This window comes from Pecten maximus, chromosome 8 (genome assembly GCF_902652985.1).
Source record: "Pecten maximus chromosome 8, xPecMax1.1, whole genome shotgun sequence".
Taxonomy (NCBI): Eukaryota; Metazoa; Mollusca; class Bivalvia; order Pectinida; family Pectinidae; genus Pecten; species Pecten maximus.
Window position 1 is genome coordinate 22,894,621 of NC_047022.1, and position 21,357 is coordinate 22,915,977.

General features: G+C 35.1%; 2 protein-coding genes across 2 annotated transcripts; both read left to right on the plus strand.

Moving 5' to 3' along the window:
• The first annotated feature begins 446 nt into the window (after positions 1–446).
• LOC117332215 (translation initiation factor IF-2-like) lies at positions 447–4,794 on the plus strand. The gene is made up of 3 exons (XM_033891100.1): positions 447–510; positions 3,928–4,714; positions 4,779–4,794. Exons 1-3 carry the CDS (start codon positions 447–449, stop codon positions 4,792–4,794), a joined length of 867 nt encoding a protein of 288 aa, XP_033746991.1.
• An 85-nt stretch (positions 4,795–4,879) lies between these two features.
• On the plus strand, positions 4,880–6,691 carry LOC117332815 (translation initiation factor IF-2-like). Its single transcript, XM_033891860.1, has 2 exons — positions 4,880–5,538; positions 6,585–6,691. Exons 1-2 carry the CDS (start codon positions 4,884–4,886, stop codon positions 6,596–6,598), a joined length of 669 nt encoding a protein of 222 aa, XP_033747751.1. The 5' UTR covers positions 4,880–4,883; the 3' UTR covers positions 6,599–6,691.
• Positions 6,692–21,357: the final 14,666 nt, after the last annotated feature.

Below are 21,357 nucleotides of genomic sequence, written 5' to 3' on the forward strand. Positions count from 1 at the left end.
CGTTAAGACAAATCTATGTTACTTTAATACAAAACATCCAATATCATGTCTTAAATGTAGATCGACATAAAATCTACAAACGAATAGTAACGTCATGTATATGGAAGAAGTAAAAATGAAATGAGTTCAAACTTATAATAGTTTATTCATGCGTAAACCATGTCAGTCTAATATCCTGTTTGTCCATCAAGAGTCCACTTAGGTGTGACCCTGACCATCCGCTTACACCAATACTCGGCTAACTGGATGTCTATGAATATTGCGTTTTACATTTCGTCCATCACGAAATGTCAATTCTTTGGTTCGGACACGGTGTACATAATAGTACAGAATATGTTTTAAACAAAAATATGTTATGCTAATATGACCCTTACACCTTTTTTGCCTTATTCTGAAATGGGATCTGTGTCCGACTGATGACGACTTCCTGCTGTTGGATAGTATAAATGGACAATGCCAGACTGTTCTTGGTGCCAGGAGCCATTCCATCACCAACAAGTTGCAGTCCAGGTATGTGCACTATATGTAACCAGATATTTGATATAAGGCGAGGTTAAAATTAAGCAAAAGTTGTTTGATATTTTAGCTAACGTTCAGGACGTAATTAATATCTTTTATACTAGGGATTATTGTATTAGTAAGCGTGTCAATAAATACTCACGATTCACTGCCATCCATAAAATAACTATGTATACTCTTCTTTTGACTGGTTGATATATAGTAAGCGCAAAAGAAAATAAATTTATTCTGTGAAAAAATGATCTAAATATAAAGAATTTCTACAAAAACATAATTTTAATAAATTAAATAACTGTGTCGACTATATCATAGACATTTATACAGTAGAATTAATCGTCAAGGAAATCAAACATGGCAGGGCCTCGAGAATAAGTCGAACTAAACTACTAAATCTCCTTGTAGTCATTTCGTTTTACCTATATAACCCTTTACTTTTAGATAGGTGTATGTATTTATTTTGAATCTAGTACATAACAGCATATTAAATCTCCTTTTCAAAGTTTGTTTCGTTTCAATCCGTAAGTTTTTGTACGACTACATGCACTATTTCAAATGAACGTTACCTGAGACTTTTAATGCATTAGAGAAGAATGTCTTTCTACATTACTGAGATCTTTCACTCTTTCGTATAACAGATTTCTTACGTGAAAAAGAAATCAGAATTTATCTGGCCATGCTTCACATATTTCAAATCTGTATTTTAGTGAGAACCTCTTTAATGAAGTAAAATATATCATGCAATTGTAAAGTGTTGATATATGTTTGTAAATCAATGCTACGAGATAAAGAGGATACCTAACAGTGTCTTCAAAAAGACCAAATATGTTCCACGAGTGGGGCTATTATTTTGTTATTTTTTCACGAGTGCGCAGCAAGAGTTGAAAAATATAAGGAAAAGTGATATTTTTCACCAGTGAAAATTATCACTTTTATAGAAAGATTTATTTACGATATTTCACTGGTAAAAATGTAATAAATTGCAATCTGTTGTATGTTCATATCTAAAAACTAGCCTATAAATTGGTGACGTTTATAAAAACCGATTGGTGAAGTATTTGCAAGCTTGCCTACTAATAACGATAAATACTTCTTTTGATTCATGAAACTTTCGTTGCATAAGTGGTAGTTATAGAATTATGAATATTATTATATTATACAGTATCGAAATAATGGGTAGTAACTCAATTATTATTCCGGGTTTTTATTAAACATAGCCAAAATATTGTGTTCCTTATGAAGACAATGCAAAACTGTTAGTTCATATGCATGGAAGTAAAGTTTGCTAGCAATGGGAATATTAACGATGGGTATCCGTGTGTTTTCGCTCATTCCCCTTGAACATGTAAAGCAATAACTGTTTTTTCAGGATAGCCTCAGTTATAAGCTTTGATTTAATGCCAAATTTGTGAGGTTGCTCGCATTGTAAGTAATAAATTGAAAAAGCTTTAATTTTAACCGGGTTTAATTCCTCCACGCAAAAAATGCATTTTCGTCGTATTGAAACTTGACATGATCTAATGGTCAGGTGACATGCCATTTCATATACGTATTTATGACGCTAATATGGTGGTGAAGGAGTTACGATATTTCTTAACAAGGCTATACAAGTATATACTCTAAAGTAAAAATTATCATTTTCAGCTTCTTTTACTAAATAAGTCTTTCGTGAATGCATTCCATCATAATAATCACAATTATCCACAGTTACGCGAGTAACGATCTTCAAAATTTTGATATGGATTTTTATTGTATTACATGGACTTAAAATACATAGGGATAGCTATTATTTATAAACAAATACCCATTCGAGAGGAAGAAAAAGAACAAACTTTTGTATATTTCTACAAAATTCAGCATATAACCTAAACAGTAAACGTCAATACCCACAGTGTAGGCGTTTACGTGTAAATGTACTTCACAATGTGGCAGACAGGTTATATGGGTTATTAAACTACGTAATTTCAAAACAAAATCAATTAGCTTCGATATTATGATATGTGTTTGACTATTTGCTCTTTAACGCACTTTTCGTAATCTCTATAACGTATGAGAGCCATATAATTCATTCGTATATATATTAGGTTTTGATTAATCCAGACAAATACGATTTTAGCTAGTAAACATGCAAATCTGAAAAACACATTTGGCAAACAACTTTAATATTCTGTCATGAAATTTAAAACCAGTGCATTTCTGATTAGATTGAAATGCAACTTGCCAAGTCAGCATTTGCCTTCACATAATCATTTAAAACAACAGGACTTGCAATGTTGCAATATTACTTGCATTGTGAAATTGACATTATCTTATTGTGGATTCTCAACACATTGTTTCAATTGTAAAGTAACAACAAAAGAGGCGGTAAAGAATTAAGCTATGGCCGTTTAAGTTTTTAAATCACACTGAAAAAAAGCTGTACGGTCATACTTAAAGATCTTTGCATAATTGGAAAATGTTTCCTCAAAGTAAAATACATTACAGGATGAAAGAACTGACGGACTACTGGTGATTCATGTATTGTCTGTTATTGGGTCCGTCTGTCATGTCGTGTGTTTCCATTATCTAATTGTTTTCTATCAACATTAATACTTGTATATGTTAACGTCAAGAGGCCAGCAAATTAATTCACTTTTCAGTATGAATATAGTTATACTGTAAATCTTTGTTAATTGGAACTCTGATAACTCGAAAACTCTGCTTAACTCAAAGTAAAAGATTCAGTTCCGATAGTGTGAGTATATTCAAAATATACTCGATTTCCTAGAATACTGATATCTCGAAGTATTTTCATTGCCCCAACTGACTTCGGGATAAAGATATTCGTCTTTATATAATCTATAACGCGAATGACAAACATCACAAAGAGCTATTTCGTTCTTCTAAAACAAATATATTAATAATTGTTTTTTGACAATGTCCGAATTGTTTCAGAAATATTTTGATTGATGCTCGTTATTGTTATTATGACACTTGTTGTATAGATGATTTTCTTGTGGATGCTGATTATGATTCGTTTATCTATTTAGATTATCATCGCACCCAAGTACGAAAATGAGGATGAATACGTTTTTAAACAACAAATGTCTGCTGTTACTATGCCAAGTGATTGCTTTAGTCTCAGCCGGAGGAAATTCAGGAGCGATGAAAAAAATGATGGGAGGTATACACTGAATTTTATCTTACTCTTGCTTATCAAATTTTAATTTTAACCAATTGAACCATCTTCAATAGCTGAAAATTGTAAATAATAGTTGGAATTTGGCGAAAAAGAAGATAGTGCAATGGGTCTTAGCAAAGTCAACAACTATATTACAGTAAAACAGTATATAAATGAGTATACTATATAACTGGATGATTGCATTACTGAAAAAAGTTAATAGAACCCAAAAAATCTGAATTAAATTCCAGGTAAAATGATGGGTATGTCACCCATGTCCAAGTCCATGGAAGGTATGATGTCTGCTGGGATGATGATGTCCATGTCAAACCCCATGATGTCAATGGGCGCAACGCCGATGGGTGGCATGCCAATGGGCGGCATGAAACCAATGGAGGGTATGCCTATGGGAGGAATGCCTGCCGGCGGGAAACTAATTCGCATGAAACCTACCAGCATGAAACCTGGGGCTCGCGCTCCTGACGATATGGAAGCGATGGCGGCTGCAGGCGAAGAACCTGCAGCTGGAGCTGGTGCACCAAAGGGAAGCATGACCAACAACGTTATGATGATGATGGCTCCAATAGGAAGCGGCGGCATGGGTGGAATGATGCCAGCGGCAATGTCTCCTATGATGAAATATATGATGAAAAATAAGATGATGATGGGTGGCATGGGAATGAAACCTATGGGAGGTATGATGGGAGGTATGCCAATGGGAGGAATGATGGGTGGTATGCCAATGGGAGGAATGGAACCTATGGGAGGTATGATGGGCGGAATGAAGCCTATGGGAGGTATGCCAATGGGAGGAATGATGGGAGGTATGCCAATGGGTGGAATGAAACCTATGGAAGGTATGATGGGCGGAATGAAGCCTATGGGAGGTATGCCTATGGAAGGTATGATGGGCGGAATGAAGCCTATGGGAGGTATGCCTATGGAAGGTATGATGGGCGGAATGAAGCCTATGGGAGGTATGCCTATGGGAGGTATGATGGGTGGTATGCCTAAAGGAGGTATGCCGATGGGTGGAATGCAGCCTATGGGAGGTATGCCTATGGAAGGTATGATGGGAGGTATGCCGATGGGTGGAATGAAGCCTATGGGAGGTATGATGGGCGGTATGCCTATGGAAATGAAACCTATGGGTGGTATGCCAATGGGTGGTATGATGGGTGGTATGCCAATGGGTGGAATGAAGCCTATGGGGGGTATGATGGGTGGTATGCCTATGGAAATGAAACCTATGGGTGGTATGCCCATGGGAGGTATGATGGGTGGTATGCCAATGGGTGGAATGAAGCCTATGGGAGGTATGATGGGCGGAATGAAGCCAATGGGAGGTATGCCTATGGAAATGAAACCTATGGGTAGTATGCCAATGGGTGGTATGATGGGTGGAATGAAGCCAATGGGAGGTATGATGGGAGGTATGCCTATGGAAATGAAACCTATGGGTGGTATGCCAATGGGTGGTATGATGGGTGGAATGAAGCCAATGGGTGGTATGATGGGAGGTATGCCTATGGAAATGAAACCTATGGGTGGTATGCCAATGGGTGGTATGATGGGTGGAATGAAGCCAATGGGAGGTATGATGGGAGGTATGCCTATGGAAATGAAACCTATGGGTGATATGATGGGTGGAATGAAGCCAATGGGAGGTATGATGGGAGGTATGCCTATGGAAATGAAACCTATGGGTGGTATGCCAATGGGAGGTATGATGGAAAGTATGCCGATGGGAGGTATGATGGGAGGCATGCCGATGGGAGGAATGATGGGAGCTATGCCTAATGGAAGTATGAAACCCATGTCACCTATGAAACCCATGTCACCCATGCCCTCTAAATCAAAAGGTACGTGATATTTATCTAAGTCTGTCTATAACTAGGGATAACTTCTATTTAAATAATCTTAATGTAGTTGTTTTGTTAAGAGAAAAAGCCGACATGCACACGAAACAGTAATCCTAATTCAAAGGTAAATCTGGAGCATAAAACCATCATAGGACAGATTTGCATTGATACCTTAACCATAAAATAAGAACAAGATAAGATGTTTCGGAGGATAAGCGTCTTCTGATTCCCGTCATGCAAATCTAGGTCAAATCCGACGAACATCTTGAAAATGACAACGTAACTTTCAGGGAGAGGAAAACGGCTGGACGCACTGTAAATTTATAGTAAAATAATTCCAATCAATATGAGTCAAGGGTGAGAGATACACATTTACGCTTAGTGCTGTAACACAGCTACCGTTCGAGGAATGACCCTTAACAAACCACCATGAGCATATGTACACCTGGTACTAATAACCTAGTATATCAGTTCTAATAACAAATGAAAAATCCGGTTTATCTCTCATGGGTGTTTTGGCATACACATGGAAATATTAAAATTTATAAGTATATTTAACGGGGAAAAAATTAATTATATTTCGAAATTATATTCAGCTAGATCAAAATGTTTAGGTTTTTAAAACCGAACTATTTGAGGACTTATTCCTAAAAGATAGTTTTTCGTATCATCCATCATCCATAAAGCTGGCAGTCATTTTAACTGATAGCTGCTTTAAGTGACACAAAGCGTGTTCGCTATGATATTTGTATAAACAAAACATGACCTAACAACCACATATTCCACCTTGATTTGGCAAAGATTAACATAATAACAAATATACATGTACTTTCTTAATATTACTATTTCAATATGATTATACTCTTTAATCAAGTTGATATTTTTGACACTTGGAAAAAAACAACATGTACATACACTAAGATAGATAATTGAAAAAAGAAAGAAAATAGATAAATAAAGAAAGAAAATAGATAAATAAATAAAAAAAATAAAATAGAATATAGAATTTATTTTTTTAAATATACATCTGTATTTCCTTGTTTCAGGAGGATCATACTAAGAGCAGCCGCTGTCCAACATGTTCATCAACAATAGCCATTCTCACCTTTTCATGTTTTCTTACTTATTGAGAAATAAATATTTATTATGAATGCAACCTGTATTTATTGATCTATTTACTCAATTCGAGTGTATAACAGTTCAATCAAACTGGCCACTTGGCAAAACCAGTGAATACCGTCAACGGCAAAATATGAACCCTTGGAAGAGCAATGGAGAAAAAAATATGTTCTGGAAATTGGCAAAATAAATCTCTACTGTCTCAAAACGTTAAGCCCTTAGCACCACTGATGAGTCCTCGAGCTACGAAACAGCTGAAGGATGCTGTTTAATATATTTTCGGCTGTATATATCTAGATGTAAACGTGTATTTAGTGTTATGTGACTTTTGTACGATCCTCCTCTTGTAAGAGGAGGGTGGTTGGGTTCAGTATCAATGTAAATGAGATAATATCAGTTTCAGTGTAAATGTGAAAATCTCAGGTAACGCAGAGTAAGATTCTACTTTAATACATAAAGGTGTATACATAGGTTGCGTTTAACATTAATATAAATGAGATTATTTCTGGTTACATTTGTATATGTTTCTACCTAAATATATATTGGTGTATACATAGGTCGCGTTTAATATCAATATGTTTACATTCTGTGTTGCATTTGTCTAGATGTCGTTAGAAAACCAAATTGTATTCATGAGACTGTATACTACAATTTACAGTGATTCGGTCAGTGTGGGAATACAGCTCCAGGTGTTGTAGGTTTAACAATGGCCGCCAGTTACTTTCGGCCTAGAGAGCTTTGGAATGCTAGCATTTATTTACAGAAGCCACAACGAAAAATAAAGCAACGTCACAAGTTATGAGAGTATTATTTTATAATATAAGAAATGTAGTCAACACGAAATTACTATAAGCGCCATTCTTGATCTATACGAAATATTATCAAATTGTCAATGTCGTCACTCTCACAGGGGCTCGTTCCGAATATTCAGAAATGCAAGACACGACAACATTAAAGGTAAAGTATTTATAAAATAAATCTTGTATAAAAATCGGGAGTATCGACATGGTTTCCGGTTGTGTGTGTGTAGGCCTACTTCATTTTAGTTCTGTGGTTATTCACTGATGTCAAAGGCCTACCTTACAAAATCGAGCTCATGTGAAGTTGAAAATCGTTAGCTAAGTTAGCGACATTGATGTGACCGGTTAGACTGGAATCTGTTTCGAACGAAATATCTATGGAATCGTTTTCACCTACTGCCTACCGACTTTCATTTAGAATTGAAGGGCTGATCATATTCTTCTTAAAATAACGTAAATCCAGTCGATAGGAACATAAGTGTTTCCGAGGAATCGTGTCTGTCCTGTGCAATGCCCGTTCAACGCCGTATCACTACTAAATGCTAACCATATATCATTGCGCAGAAAAACGGTTTCGATTTTAAACAATCAGAAATTATGCAATTGTGAACAATTTGACGATACCTACAAACGTACAAATGTATATGAAGAAAAAAGTAAAGCCAAATTTGTGTAAAAACCAGTTGTGTTTGCTATTAATAACGTTTTCAGGCACTATATTATTCCTTCTGGAAATTTCGGCTGTTCCGGTATTTGAACTTGATGACGTCAGTGATAGGTTAAGCGGCAAATTTAAACGCGTCATCACCTACAGTAGATAAAAAATCTTTATGAATGTAAATATAAGCATTGAACTGTTACCAAATGGTAGTATACAGTCGATATGAATACAATTTGGGTGACAGATAAATAGTTCATGTCGCCCTACCGTAACGGGCGACATTCTATTTATCTGTCACCCAAATTGTATTCATATCGACTGTATACTACCATTTGGTAACAGTTCAATGCTTAAGTAAATAAGATAATCTCAGAAAATATGTTTCTACCTTAATATATACAGGTTTATTGCATTTTGCCAGTGAAATATAGAAATTCATCAAACTAATAAGCCTTAAATTTTCCCTGCAGCGAGGAGCAGTGAAAATATAAGACTTTGTAGTGATAATATAAGTTTTGCTGTAAAGATATGTTTTTCGTTTTTGACCAATCAGAGCGAACCTTTCAATTCACCTTATTGATATTTGCCGATTTTTTCAATCGATGTAAAAAAGATAAATTGGTTATTTTGCTGTATTTCTGAAATATTCAGACTAGTTTTTGACAAAATACTCGCTTGACGATAGCTATTCCTGCACAGATTATCTGATAACATCAGAATGTAACGGGATGAGCCAATTGCAAGTTCCCACAAGTACAACAGAAACAAGTTGATTTACACTATATACACTTTTTATACAAACAATGAAAATATACAAATCAGGGATGACAAACTTTACCAGTCTCACTCACTTCCATACTTTAGACTAACACACACTAATACATATGGCCTGATACAGTTGTATAAACATGGGAGGACTGTATTCCTTCACTGTTTAGAGTCCATCTATATATATTCACTTAGAGAGTAGGCAGAGTTCTACACAATATATTAATAAACGGCCTTATCATTGAGTAGGCTGACGTCCACATCGATATTAGCACAACAGTAACTGTGCTTTACAAAGTTCCAGTACTAGGGGTTGAGGAGCCACCATATCCACCATCTCCCTGGAACCTTAATTAGAACACCATGACCCGCCTTCATCACCATGCGTCCTGCCAAATGCATAGGGTCGCCGACAACCTACGAGAGGCACCTCACTGGCCAAGGTACACCAAACTCGTCAGTGCAACAATAATCATCACATGACCGGATATAAACTACAATAATAGATATACCCTTAAATAGTACACAGCCCAATATATGGTGTCCTATTACAGCGTACGAGTATAACAAGAGATCCCAGAGGGATCTTAGCGCCCACCATTGAATTATCTTTATAGTTTCCATGTCAGATTGATCCTCTGTCTATTTTTCCTTTCCTCTTACTAATCTGTGTAAATTGAGAACCATTCCTCCAGAACTATTCAACATGGGGACTTATATATGGAATTTGAGATTTAGCGATTAATGGCTTTCTGTCGACCATTTAGTTTTCAGATTGATCACAAAATGCAATACGAGGGACCAAGGGGAACCTACATATGAAATTTGAGAAAGATCCCTCCAGTACCCTCTGTAAAATAGCGATAACAAACTTCAATTGTCAAAATCAAAGATGGCTGCCTGTCGGTCATGTTGTTTTCCGATCGGTTCCAAAATGCAATATGCATAACGACAGACGAAGGGGAACCTACATATGAAATTTGAGAAATATCCCTTCAGTACTTTCTGGGAAATAGCGATAAAAAACATAAATTGTCAAAATCCAAGATGTCTGCCTGTCGGCCATGTTGTTTTTCGATCGGTCCCAAAATGCAACATGCATAAGTTAAGACCAAGGGAAACCTACATATAAAATTTGAAAAAAGATCCCTTCAGTACTTTCTTAGAAATAGCGATAACAAAACTTCAATTGTCAAAATCCAAGATGGCTGCCTATCGGTCATGTTGTTTTCTGATCGGTTCCAAAATATAATATGCATAACGATAGACGAAGGGGAACCTACATATGAAATTTGAGAAATATCCCTTCAGTTCTTTCTGGGAAATAGCGATAACAAACATCAATTGTCAAAATCCAAGATGTCTGCCTGTCGGCCATGTTGTTTTTCGATCGGTCCCAAAATGCAACATGCATAAGTTAAGACCAAGGGAAACCTACATATTAAATTTGAGAAAGATCCCTTCAGTACTCCCAGGGAAATAGCGATAACAAACTTCAATTGTCAAAATCCATGATGGCTGCCTGTCGGCCATGTTGTTTTCCGATCGGTTCCAAAATGTAATATGCACAACTACAGACGAAGGGAAACTTACATATTAAATTTGAAAAAAGATCCCTTCAGTACTTTCTTAGAAATAGCGATAACAAAACTTCAATTGTCAAAATCCAAGATGGCTGCCTGTCGGCCATGTTGTTTTCCGATCGGTTTCAAAATGCAATATGCATAACTACAGACTAAGGGAAACCTACATATGAAATTTGAGAAAGATCCCTTCAGTACTTTCTTAGAAATAGCGATAACAAAAGTTCGAGACACCTTATTGGTCCGTCGCAGAATGGCTAATAATAGATACACTGTACCATTGCAACCACAGGTAATACACGAGCGTGCGCTGTATAAACAACATGTTCATAACTATATCAATTATGTATAAGATCTTTATCTTCCTACGCTAACACGTACATATCAGATAACAAACACCCTATCTAGCGACACAAAGTTGGTATAGTAAACAACATTACCGTGCACATGTACGTGTGTACACATACCGCGGCACATAGTCTACATACCGACACAGGTAACAATATCGCTGTTTATCCACACAGCTTTATATAACCCTAATTAAAACAGCTATTATATACATATTTCATGGGTTTTGGTACTCAACGCAAGATGTAGTTTGCAATACTTTGCCTTAAAGTATGTTTATATCATGAAATTTGGCAGATTTATAGACAAAACAAATTAAATGCAACAAGTCATTTGAGCCAGAAGTTTGAGATAAAAAGGACAAACTATCTTACGAATGTTAGATGCACAACATATTTGGACCTAGTTAAGGTTACATAATGAGCTTTTGATAGTGAAAGGAAATCTAAAAATATCAGTGGGGCTACAAATTCAAAATTGGGATGTAATGACCCTATTGTTAAATTGTCATTTCCCATGATGATAGGGACAACTAACAAAAACAACAATTGTCAAATATGCTGGAAATATGTAGGCCATTAACAGTTTATATATATTTTTTTAATCCAAGATAGCGCCCACGATTGTATTGGTTAGACATGTCGTCACTTACAAACTACTTTTCGTCATTCGATATTGGCCTATTACTTGTTTAGGTTTATTTGTACAGTTAACAGCTAAGGTAGTACGATGTAATCTTTAAGAAGACACGTCAATTGGAGATCCAAGATTTCAAGTTGTATTCCAAACAAATGATCGACATAGGTTCTATACTACCAAGTAATTATATTTCTATCTCTGCCTGAATTTCTTTGCTCGTGGCTGCAATGGTTTATGATTATCTAGTAATATAGTATGCTGGATGTGTGTTTAGACATTACTATCGTTATTTGACCGACTGGGCACTGGCAATAGTAGTCTTTAATTTGAGTTTCGTCATCAGGTGACACGCTGAACTGAATCCAAACATGGTATTTGTTCTGGTTCTTGTATCTGGAAGGAATCTGCCGCCGGATGAGGTCTGGCGAGTGTCGATAAACCCACACCTCAGTCTTCATTATCACTCTAATGCTCAGTGTTTAACCCGGAGCCAACGATCACTGAAGTGTACCACATGTGAAAGTCCTCCATTACTCTAAATCAAACTTGGGAAAGGGAAGTGAAGATTCATCCGATCTCTGGTACATTGGTCCTCGATATTACTCAACATTACCTAGTCTTAAAATCTACAACAATACAATTTGGATGTGCGAATAGTGTAAAATAAATGACAGAACAACAAATATAAAGGAGTAGAGCGAATAAAGAAATGGGAAGGGGGTACAATCCTATGTACAATTAGCACTACTAATTGAAACAGTCCCTTCAGCTTCCGAACATAAAAATTTGGCGTAAAGTTAAACTATCAGATTTAATTAAAAAAGGACATATTCCAGGAGGCACTGCTCTGTATAAGCCCAAACAAAAATCTCGTAACATAACTAGGACATCGAAATAACGGTACCGGTAAGAGAAGCTAACTGCTGTTTTACATGTAACGGTTAAGCTGCCAACAGGGTATCTGTGATCTTAAGTAGATCCGTCACTCTATGTTCAGGGATAAATATCGTGAAATCTTCCGAATCCCTTATGTGACCCAGCTATTCTAAAGACATTATTTTGGTAAAATAGACTTATCTAGATTGATTGAAAATCTTGCCTTAATAAGCTAAGATATGCCTGTCAAAGATCTGTCAGCTTGAGCTTTGCGTATTCTGCGCACTCCCTGCCGTCGTCCAGGATCACTGCTATATATCTCTACCAGATTTATAATCAATAATTCAATCAAAGGTCTTAAACATTCAGCTAAAATGTATGGAGCACTGGCCAATCCTAACGGAAGGACCGTGAAGCAGAAATATTTCCATTCCCAAGAAAAACACAAATATGTTTGATGATATTTGCAAATATCTATGCGATGATGACCAGATTTTCTATCGAATAAATAAGAATAACGATATTTTTTGAAATATTCAAGGGCGATTCTAAAATCCTCAAACTTAATGTTTTCCTTTCAGACGTTTGTATGAGTATTACTTAAGTCAAGTGCTTCTTACAACTTCTAAGTTGGCTTGCTGGGTATTTATTTTTCTCGAAATAGCTATATGGGCGTTCATTTCCACACACAGTGAATACTCGTGTGACAAATAAACATCATCTCCAAATCATCAAAGATAAAAGATACATTTAAAGGTTTAAAGATGTATCATTGTTAAAAGATATATCGTTGTTACAAAGAAATATCATCAAAATATGATTGACGCTTTTGAGCAAAGGATTCTTAAAATTTCAAATATTTGTATATTCATTTCATTTAATTCAAAGTTTAAAAAAAATCTAAAGATACATTCGAATAATTGTGTGTAGAGCAATGTAAAAAGAATAAATTACATGGTAAGATTTATATGGAGAAGAAATGTATTTTACCAGGAAGAATAAAACAATATAATTGTTATTCTTTCAAAGGATACATTCCGTCAAAATGTATCTGTCTTGAGGGTGAAGAATAAAACACCTTTGATAGTTATACATTGCTTGTTGATATAGCCAAAGCTCATAAAGCCATCAAAATGAACATGCACCTGGGATTGCTGACAGTCTCTGTTGTAACAGATTAGTGGATACATAATATCTCAATCTCGCTAACGTTAAACTGCCGATAGACATCCAACCCACAATATATACATGTATAATGTTTATTCCTACATTTGTATATCATTACATTGATTGTATGAATTCATATATCATTGGCATTAAATTAATTTATGACATATGACGTCTGTATTATGTGACCAATTGATTCGTTGTATTAAAATTAAATGACCAACTGTAGTATCACTTAGTATCGTGCAAATCACCCCCTCCCTCTGTCTCCCTCTCATTTTTCTCTCTAATTCTCTTTCCCTCGCTTTCTCTATCATATAGTCATACATTACCATTACACATGATTGTATAGCTTTATTTAGTGTTGTCATCCGTCTGTCAAATCCATTAAGGAGACAGATTTAGTATTTAATACTTTTTTCTGAATTCTTGTCCTTATGTTTGTACTTCATATTGACAAAGAAATGAAATAAAATATGTTTAAACTAAACCACAATATGTCAACACTCTGGTTTCTGCAACTAATATCAGGGAAATTGAAAATGCATTAAACGGTCAAAAGTGTTTATCGTGTAATCTTAATTACTAGGGATAGCCAGCCGAACATACATATACCCGCATATGGTAAAAGCAGATACAAACGCTTCAAATTTAATATCTTTAGGAGAGAGGGAGAGAAAATTTATTTTGAAATAGTGAAACACCAAGAAAACCTTATCATCGCAGTCCATTTTTGATTTATACTTTAGTTATTTTTAGCTATAGTTTTTGTATATCTGTGTAAAACATTCATACAAAATGCAAAAAAGTATTATGTTCAATATTATATTGACTGGATTATAAAACTGGACAGATAGCTTAACAGAGAGCCAAGAAAGGCAAACAGGGACAAGACGAATTTGACCAGGCATTCCAGAGGATTGAGCGCATTTGCTTTTTTAGTGGTACCTACCATGTAAATGTTATCAATATAAGAAATTGGGAGGTGACATGGAATCAAAAGGCGTGTGTGCTAACGAGGATCGTAGTCTCGTAACCAATCCCATATCGCACAAAAAAGTACGTTGCTTCGTAATAAGGCCATAATGACGAACATAAAAAATTCTTGCTGTAGGTATAATCGTCAGCTTCTGTTATAACTTTCTGTCACATATCAATATCTATCAACAAATATGAGAGTGCCTTACTAGTTACTGGGACGTGTAAATACCGTATGTAGGAGAAGCAGGAATGTGAATATCTAGAAATGCAAATCAAACAAAGAATACCAACTTAATTATGAAGCCATAATCCAAACTAAAAATCACTTCAAAAAGAGCAAAATATTGATTTACACCCAGAGTCCTAAACATGTTGGAGTAAGCTTTTGGTGCTTCATCGACGACACCAACCATGCAAATCTAGGTCAAATCCGCGTCACCATGCAAAGGTTTTAATTTGGATATTTTGTTATTTAAAGATATCTCATTATCAATGTATTTGACTGTGTAAATATAAGATTGGTAAGGTCTTTTTACCTGTTTTGATAATATCTTCCATGAAGTCAACCAAGCATTAAAGCAAAGGTAATTCGGTCAGTAGAGTACGTGATACAGTTTGTATGTGTGTCTGATATCATTAAGATGATAGCATGCATGTGATGATATGTGTAATGATCTGACAGTTTATCAAATGTGACTCATTGAAACAGGTGTTATTTAAGTTCCAATGTTATCATAAGACATGTTTAACAAATATCGCTCAGGACTTTTCCAACCTTGAGTGACAACAGTGATAATTATACATGTACCGTTCTATAAATATACACGTATATCATAGCATTACTCAACTATAGCGACTGAGTCATCAAAGTATTGTACGAATCTTTACTTTATTATCTCGGACAGATAGAGCTTCAACTTATATCGTCGTCGTCGTCGTCGTCGTCGTCATCATCATCATCATCATCACCACCACCACCACCACCACCACCACCACCGCCGCCGCCATCATCATCATCATCATCATCATTAGCAGCAGCAGCAATAATGATAATAATATACAATTACAGCCTTTTGATACTGTCGATAGATGGTTTATTATCATGCAAAAAATATTGACCGATATTGACTAACAAATTGTAAAATACTCCCAACATATATGTTCAAATACGAAATCGTGTTGGAATCATTTTCGAAGGAGAACATAACATGTTTGGTTTTTTTTTTTTTGCGTTATTTACCATCCTTGGTCAGCAAATACCTGACTTGTCCTGAAAAATCAAGAGTACATCTCTTATCAAAGACAATAACACTTAAAAGTTCCAAACTTCCTTTTGGTCATGGGCGGGATATTGGAAGCGCTCAGGCACATCACGTTTTATAAAAAAAAAAAATTCCATATTTGGCTTCTGATCTAAAGTAACAGAGACACATTTTGTATTAGCTATTTAGCATTTACGACATAAGATTTACATAGTATCTAACACCACTTACCAGTATATAGAGTTCCAGATATGATATAAAACGGTATTGTTCCAAATTCTTTACAGTGCTTACCTTATATATCATAGATCTTTTGTGTACATGATAATTAGTTCATCTTGTATAAAGTGTCTGTGGTATGTCGCATATATCAATCAACATTTCCCTTTGCATATACAAATTAGAAATTGTTATTCTCAGTGTCCTTTTTCCTCAGTATGTACATTGGCAGTACGTGTTATTGTAATTTCTCATATAGATGGTTTTAGTTGTATACATTGAAGGTCTCATGGGTAAAAAAAGTAATACATTTTTACATTGGTATTTTTTGGTTATGTTGGTATTAGAGTGTATTTACGCAGTGCTAGTTCCATATCTCGAAGATTTTAACGTATCACGATAAGGTAATTTATAAGAAAAATGCATTACGATAATTTGTTGCATACTCGAACAATTTTGAATTTTGTTTATCGAAATGGTAATTAAATTGACTTTCTGTATCTTGACATTTTAGTTTGATACGTTGTGAACATGTCGACGTTTACATGGGTGTGAAATCGACATAAATTTTGTCAAACTGATATCTATCACATGTAGAGGTCCATTAACGTCAACTGATATTTTTCACAAGTAGAGGTCATATTACGTCTCTCTTCGTATTATAGTAAAAATCGTATAAATCGGAAACCTTTCATTGTCTGATTTACTGTAGTTAAAATAAACATATACAAACATATTATTGTCCTACTTTTGTTCTGTCCCTACCGGTTTTCGTATTAAAACAATCCAACATTGTATTAATGTTTATCTTGTGACGTTGAATTCTGTTCGAAGTGCAAAACATGCTGTACGACTTTGCTCCGCTAAATGTTAACCATATAAACAAATGTATTATTAAATCTAGACATGGCTTCGAAATAACATAATTAATCTATTATCACAACGTTTTTTCAATATGTTTTCAACCTTTATAATTTGTGGTCTCTAGGATTTGTCGGATTCCAAAATTTCAAACTCAGGAAGATAAACTAGTACTAGAATTTAGCTGAGCAATCCTTGACAAAGAACTTAGGGGCTGGTGGTCAGTCCAACAGGTGTTGTACATGTATGCAAGCAGATTAAAACATCACCCACAAATTGGTAATTTCCCTCCTGTCGAGTGTGTGCTTCAGAATTTGCAACGTGGTGCAACCTATCGACAACAGATGAAAAGCATCATGGCGTCATCGATTATATTTCGAAGACAATATCTTTCTCTAGAAATTACCGGTCCGACTCTAGAAAGCGTTTAAAATTTTCACTGATACCAACCTTCAGGAATTGAAAATGAAATTATTATCAAATTAAGTTTAATTCCAAAAGATTTCGTCAAAAAGATGATTGTTTGTTTTATTCTAGATTTTACACTCTCACAATAGTCAGTGTTATGATAGAAGCCGAAGGAGACCTGCAAAACAAGAAAAGGCACAGACAAATTTCGTTTCCCTGATACATTTGAAAACAAACGATTTTAATGTAACACGGGCGAGCTGAAGTAAAGTCGTTATGTCACTAATTGACAAGCTTAAATAAAAGACAATCGCAGACAATGTGTCATTTTTGGTAATTAAAGTTTTGGTGAATCAGCGTTAACCTGGATCATGACTTGTTAAACTATTACTGAGAATGTCCATTTGGTCATAAATAGAAAATGCAAATTATTCTCATCTAGAAAAAACTGTAAACTGTCTTGTGTTTATTTAATGTGAGGTAATACGTGTGTTTATTGATGCGTTAAGGCGCACGTATACGTCTATTTTACCTGTAGCTTCCCTTTGATTTGTGACGATTTATCTGTACAGGTAATAATCTCCGGAAGTAATCGCAGCTAAAACAAACAGGTCGCTGGCCTAAGCGTTGTTATCCGTCTATCACGAACATGTTTCCTATCCTTGTGGTTCACTTCACAAATTAAAATAAATGTCTCGTGTAGAGTAACTATAAATTACGCGTCGGTTTTCTTTACATCAGAACTTGCCATTCTCCTCAAGACAACTAGTCTGTTGCTCCACAGGAAATAACACCGGTTAAGCCCTATAGTATTCACCTGTGAATCTCTCAGTAAGTAAATTCATTCAATAATTGATTCATTTAAATTGATATTAGATTTGCATGATTATAAATATGTCATATCTGGTGCAATATTCATGAAACCTTACTCATGCACAAATGTGCATTCTGAGCTCAGGATAAAATATTTTTGGTGATAAATTCTTTATCTGAATTACTTTAGTAAATATTCTTTCAATTGTTTTAAGAAATTTCGGAACAAATTTAAGTAAGATATTATCTTCAATGTTCAGGTTTCTTTTCTGTTATTTCATGATTTAAGAAAACTTGATAGAGTACATGTATGAATATGATGATACTTTCATGAATGCGGGCCCTGATGATTAAGTTATATTAAACGATATAAGCATACATTAAAGACCAAACTGGACTTAATTTCAGTTTTTATGTTAGGGACGATGCAGTTACACTGCAAGAATCTTTGGGTGAAATATCGTTGTTTTGTTTTTGTTTTTGTTGCTTCTTGATGTAAAGAATTAGCAATTAATTGTTGATGTCATGTTTAGTCAGAATAAGTGTTCACATACATGTAACAGCTAAGTTATATTGCTTGTAATTAATTACGGTTCTCGATTCTTATGTTAATGATAGCATAACTGCAGCATTCACGGTTCATGTTAATAAGATAACTTTTGAATATTTATTTAGTTTTCAAAGTTGCTAGTTTAGCTCAGTATTCAAATCTAATATAATTATACATTTTGTTATACTTATCTCTTAGTTGGTGCTGAGTAAACGTCACTGTGTAGATAATTATACTTATTTGCATAATGGTACAATAGAAGTAGTGATTGGTTGACTTCATGAAACAACAATTTATCATATCGATATTGATTATTTATTCGGAGAGCATGAGTATAACATGATCAACTTAAATGCAATTAACAAAGTTGGACTGAAAAAGGTCAATTATCATTCAAACGATTCAAGAAATTAAGAAGTTGTAGTAGGAAGTTTTATCTGTCATTTTCCATTCAACTACGCATTTTCTGAGATAAGTATAAAATTAATAATAAACTAGATGTACGCGTATATTAATTACCTATCATTAAACAGATCCATTATTCCGCCATCCATCTCCTTGTACACATATAATGGTATTAATGACCTTGTAGATATGTAATGGTATTCTGTCAGTATCTATGTAATGGTATTTTGTAAGTATAATGATACATTTAATCACCTTGTAGATTATTAATGTATTCTGTCAGTATCGCGATACAGTGTTTCACCTTGTAGATATGTAATGGTACTATATATTAGTATGGTGTTATTTCTCACTTTGCAGACCTATATAACAGGATGTTGTCAGTTACACATTTCCTGACGCCCTTTTTACTGCTTGGGCTCGTGCTCGGCTACAGTGCAGGTGGCTCAGGAGGGGCAGGCGGTAAAGGAGGTAAATTTCATGCCAAACTATTTCATTGTAAAAAGCTTATATACAACACTGGCTATTGGACAGTACCTATGAAAGCTACTTCCCTAAAACGGAGTGAAATATTAAGATTAATATAAATATGAAGATAACATTATTGACATGTGATTAAGGGCATAATAACTTCCATTCTAGTGATTATAACATCATTAGTAATTTTGTGGTTGTCACAGATATCAATTTACTAGTCTGCCCTGAGGTATGTAGTCATCAAAGTACAGGAATAGTAGACTCAGTAAATGTCTGGAAGTATGCAACACTGGCATCGCTAAAATTTCTCAGTAAATAAATAAACCTCAATTATCCTATCAATGAACATTAAGTGTTAATTGATTTCAACAATCTTTATTAATTAATGGCGTTCCTCCAATATTTCTATACAATACACCCATTACCCGTGTATCATTTCACCTCTAGTAAACTTTGTCCATTACTCCATGCGGTTTCCACTGCATCCAAATGAATATATTTCATTTTAAAAGATCCCCAAGTTACTCTTGAAATTATTCATATATTCCCCTCATTTTTTTAGTTATCAGTAAGAATTGGAATCTAGTCCACATGTCTGTATTTCCCGTTTGTTTTTGTGACTTAAAGTTTACACCCAAGTCGTGGCCTCATTGAAAACATGTTGTTTCCATTACAATTATTAGTCACAAACTCACATTAGATAAAATTTAATGAATATATCAGTTCTCTATATATGTTGACTTAGATATTTTATTAGATATTTCAACTAAAGAAGGGGATGGTGTGTATTAGGTATATCATAATAACAGCAAGAAAACACAGAACAAAAATAACGAATTACGGATAAAACATTTTGCAGCTGAAAATAAGTTAAAAATATAACACGTTGAAATAAACATGTATCCGTCCTCATTACATTGGTTGAAATATGTCTGTCCACATCACACAGATTACATCAGACTTTTTCATATACATAATAAAAAAGCGAAGGCACTTTTGAAATGTTGGCAGGAAAGGAATACTCCGTTATGTGCATTCGAGTTGCAAGCTAATAGAAGTTAGATATTTCTGTGCTGTGGATATGTGTAATGGATATTCTTGTCAGTACAAAAATGAATACCGTTAATTTGAGTTATAAAAGTTTCTGCCTCGAGACAATCAGTTTGGAGGTGCTACTTAAACCTATTTTGAGAGTAATGTAAAACCACAAGTGATATACACGCTATCTAACTGATTTCTATCATCGTTGTTATATATTAGGACAACTATGAATTAAAACACTCCATGAATACTTTCTAGTAGAGTTTGGTATCACCTTTATAACTGATACCTTTAAAATCATAAACTTCATAGAATGTCTGTATTATTCTAAAGGTGCAAATGGCGGCGGAAAAGGCGCAGGCTCAGGAAAGTCTGGCATGGGAGGAAAAGCAGATGGAGCTATGATGATGCCGTCAGGTAAACAAATATTCATTTAAAAATATAATTATTTGCAAATTGAAGAGAAAGTGAACGTTTTCAGTGTCTCTTTGCTTTTGCCAGTTGCGTCTGAAATTTAAATAAAATATTGCATCACGTTCCAAAATTAAATCTAAGCTTCATAATTGTATTGCAGGTGGAATGGGAGGCAACATGATGAGTGGAGAGGGAAGCATGGGAAGCATGGGCGGTATGGGTAGTATGATGGGCGGAAAAGGAGGAATGGGCGGTATGACTGGTATGGGAATGGGTGATATGGGCGGTATGATGGGAGGTATGTCTGGCATGGGAGGCATGGGTGATATGGGGATGGGAGGCATGGGAGGTATGATGGGTGGAAAAGGGAGGAATGGGCAGGTATGATGGGCGGTATGTCTGGTATGGGGATGGGAGGCATGGGCTA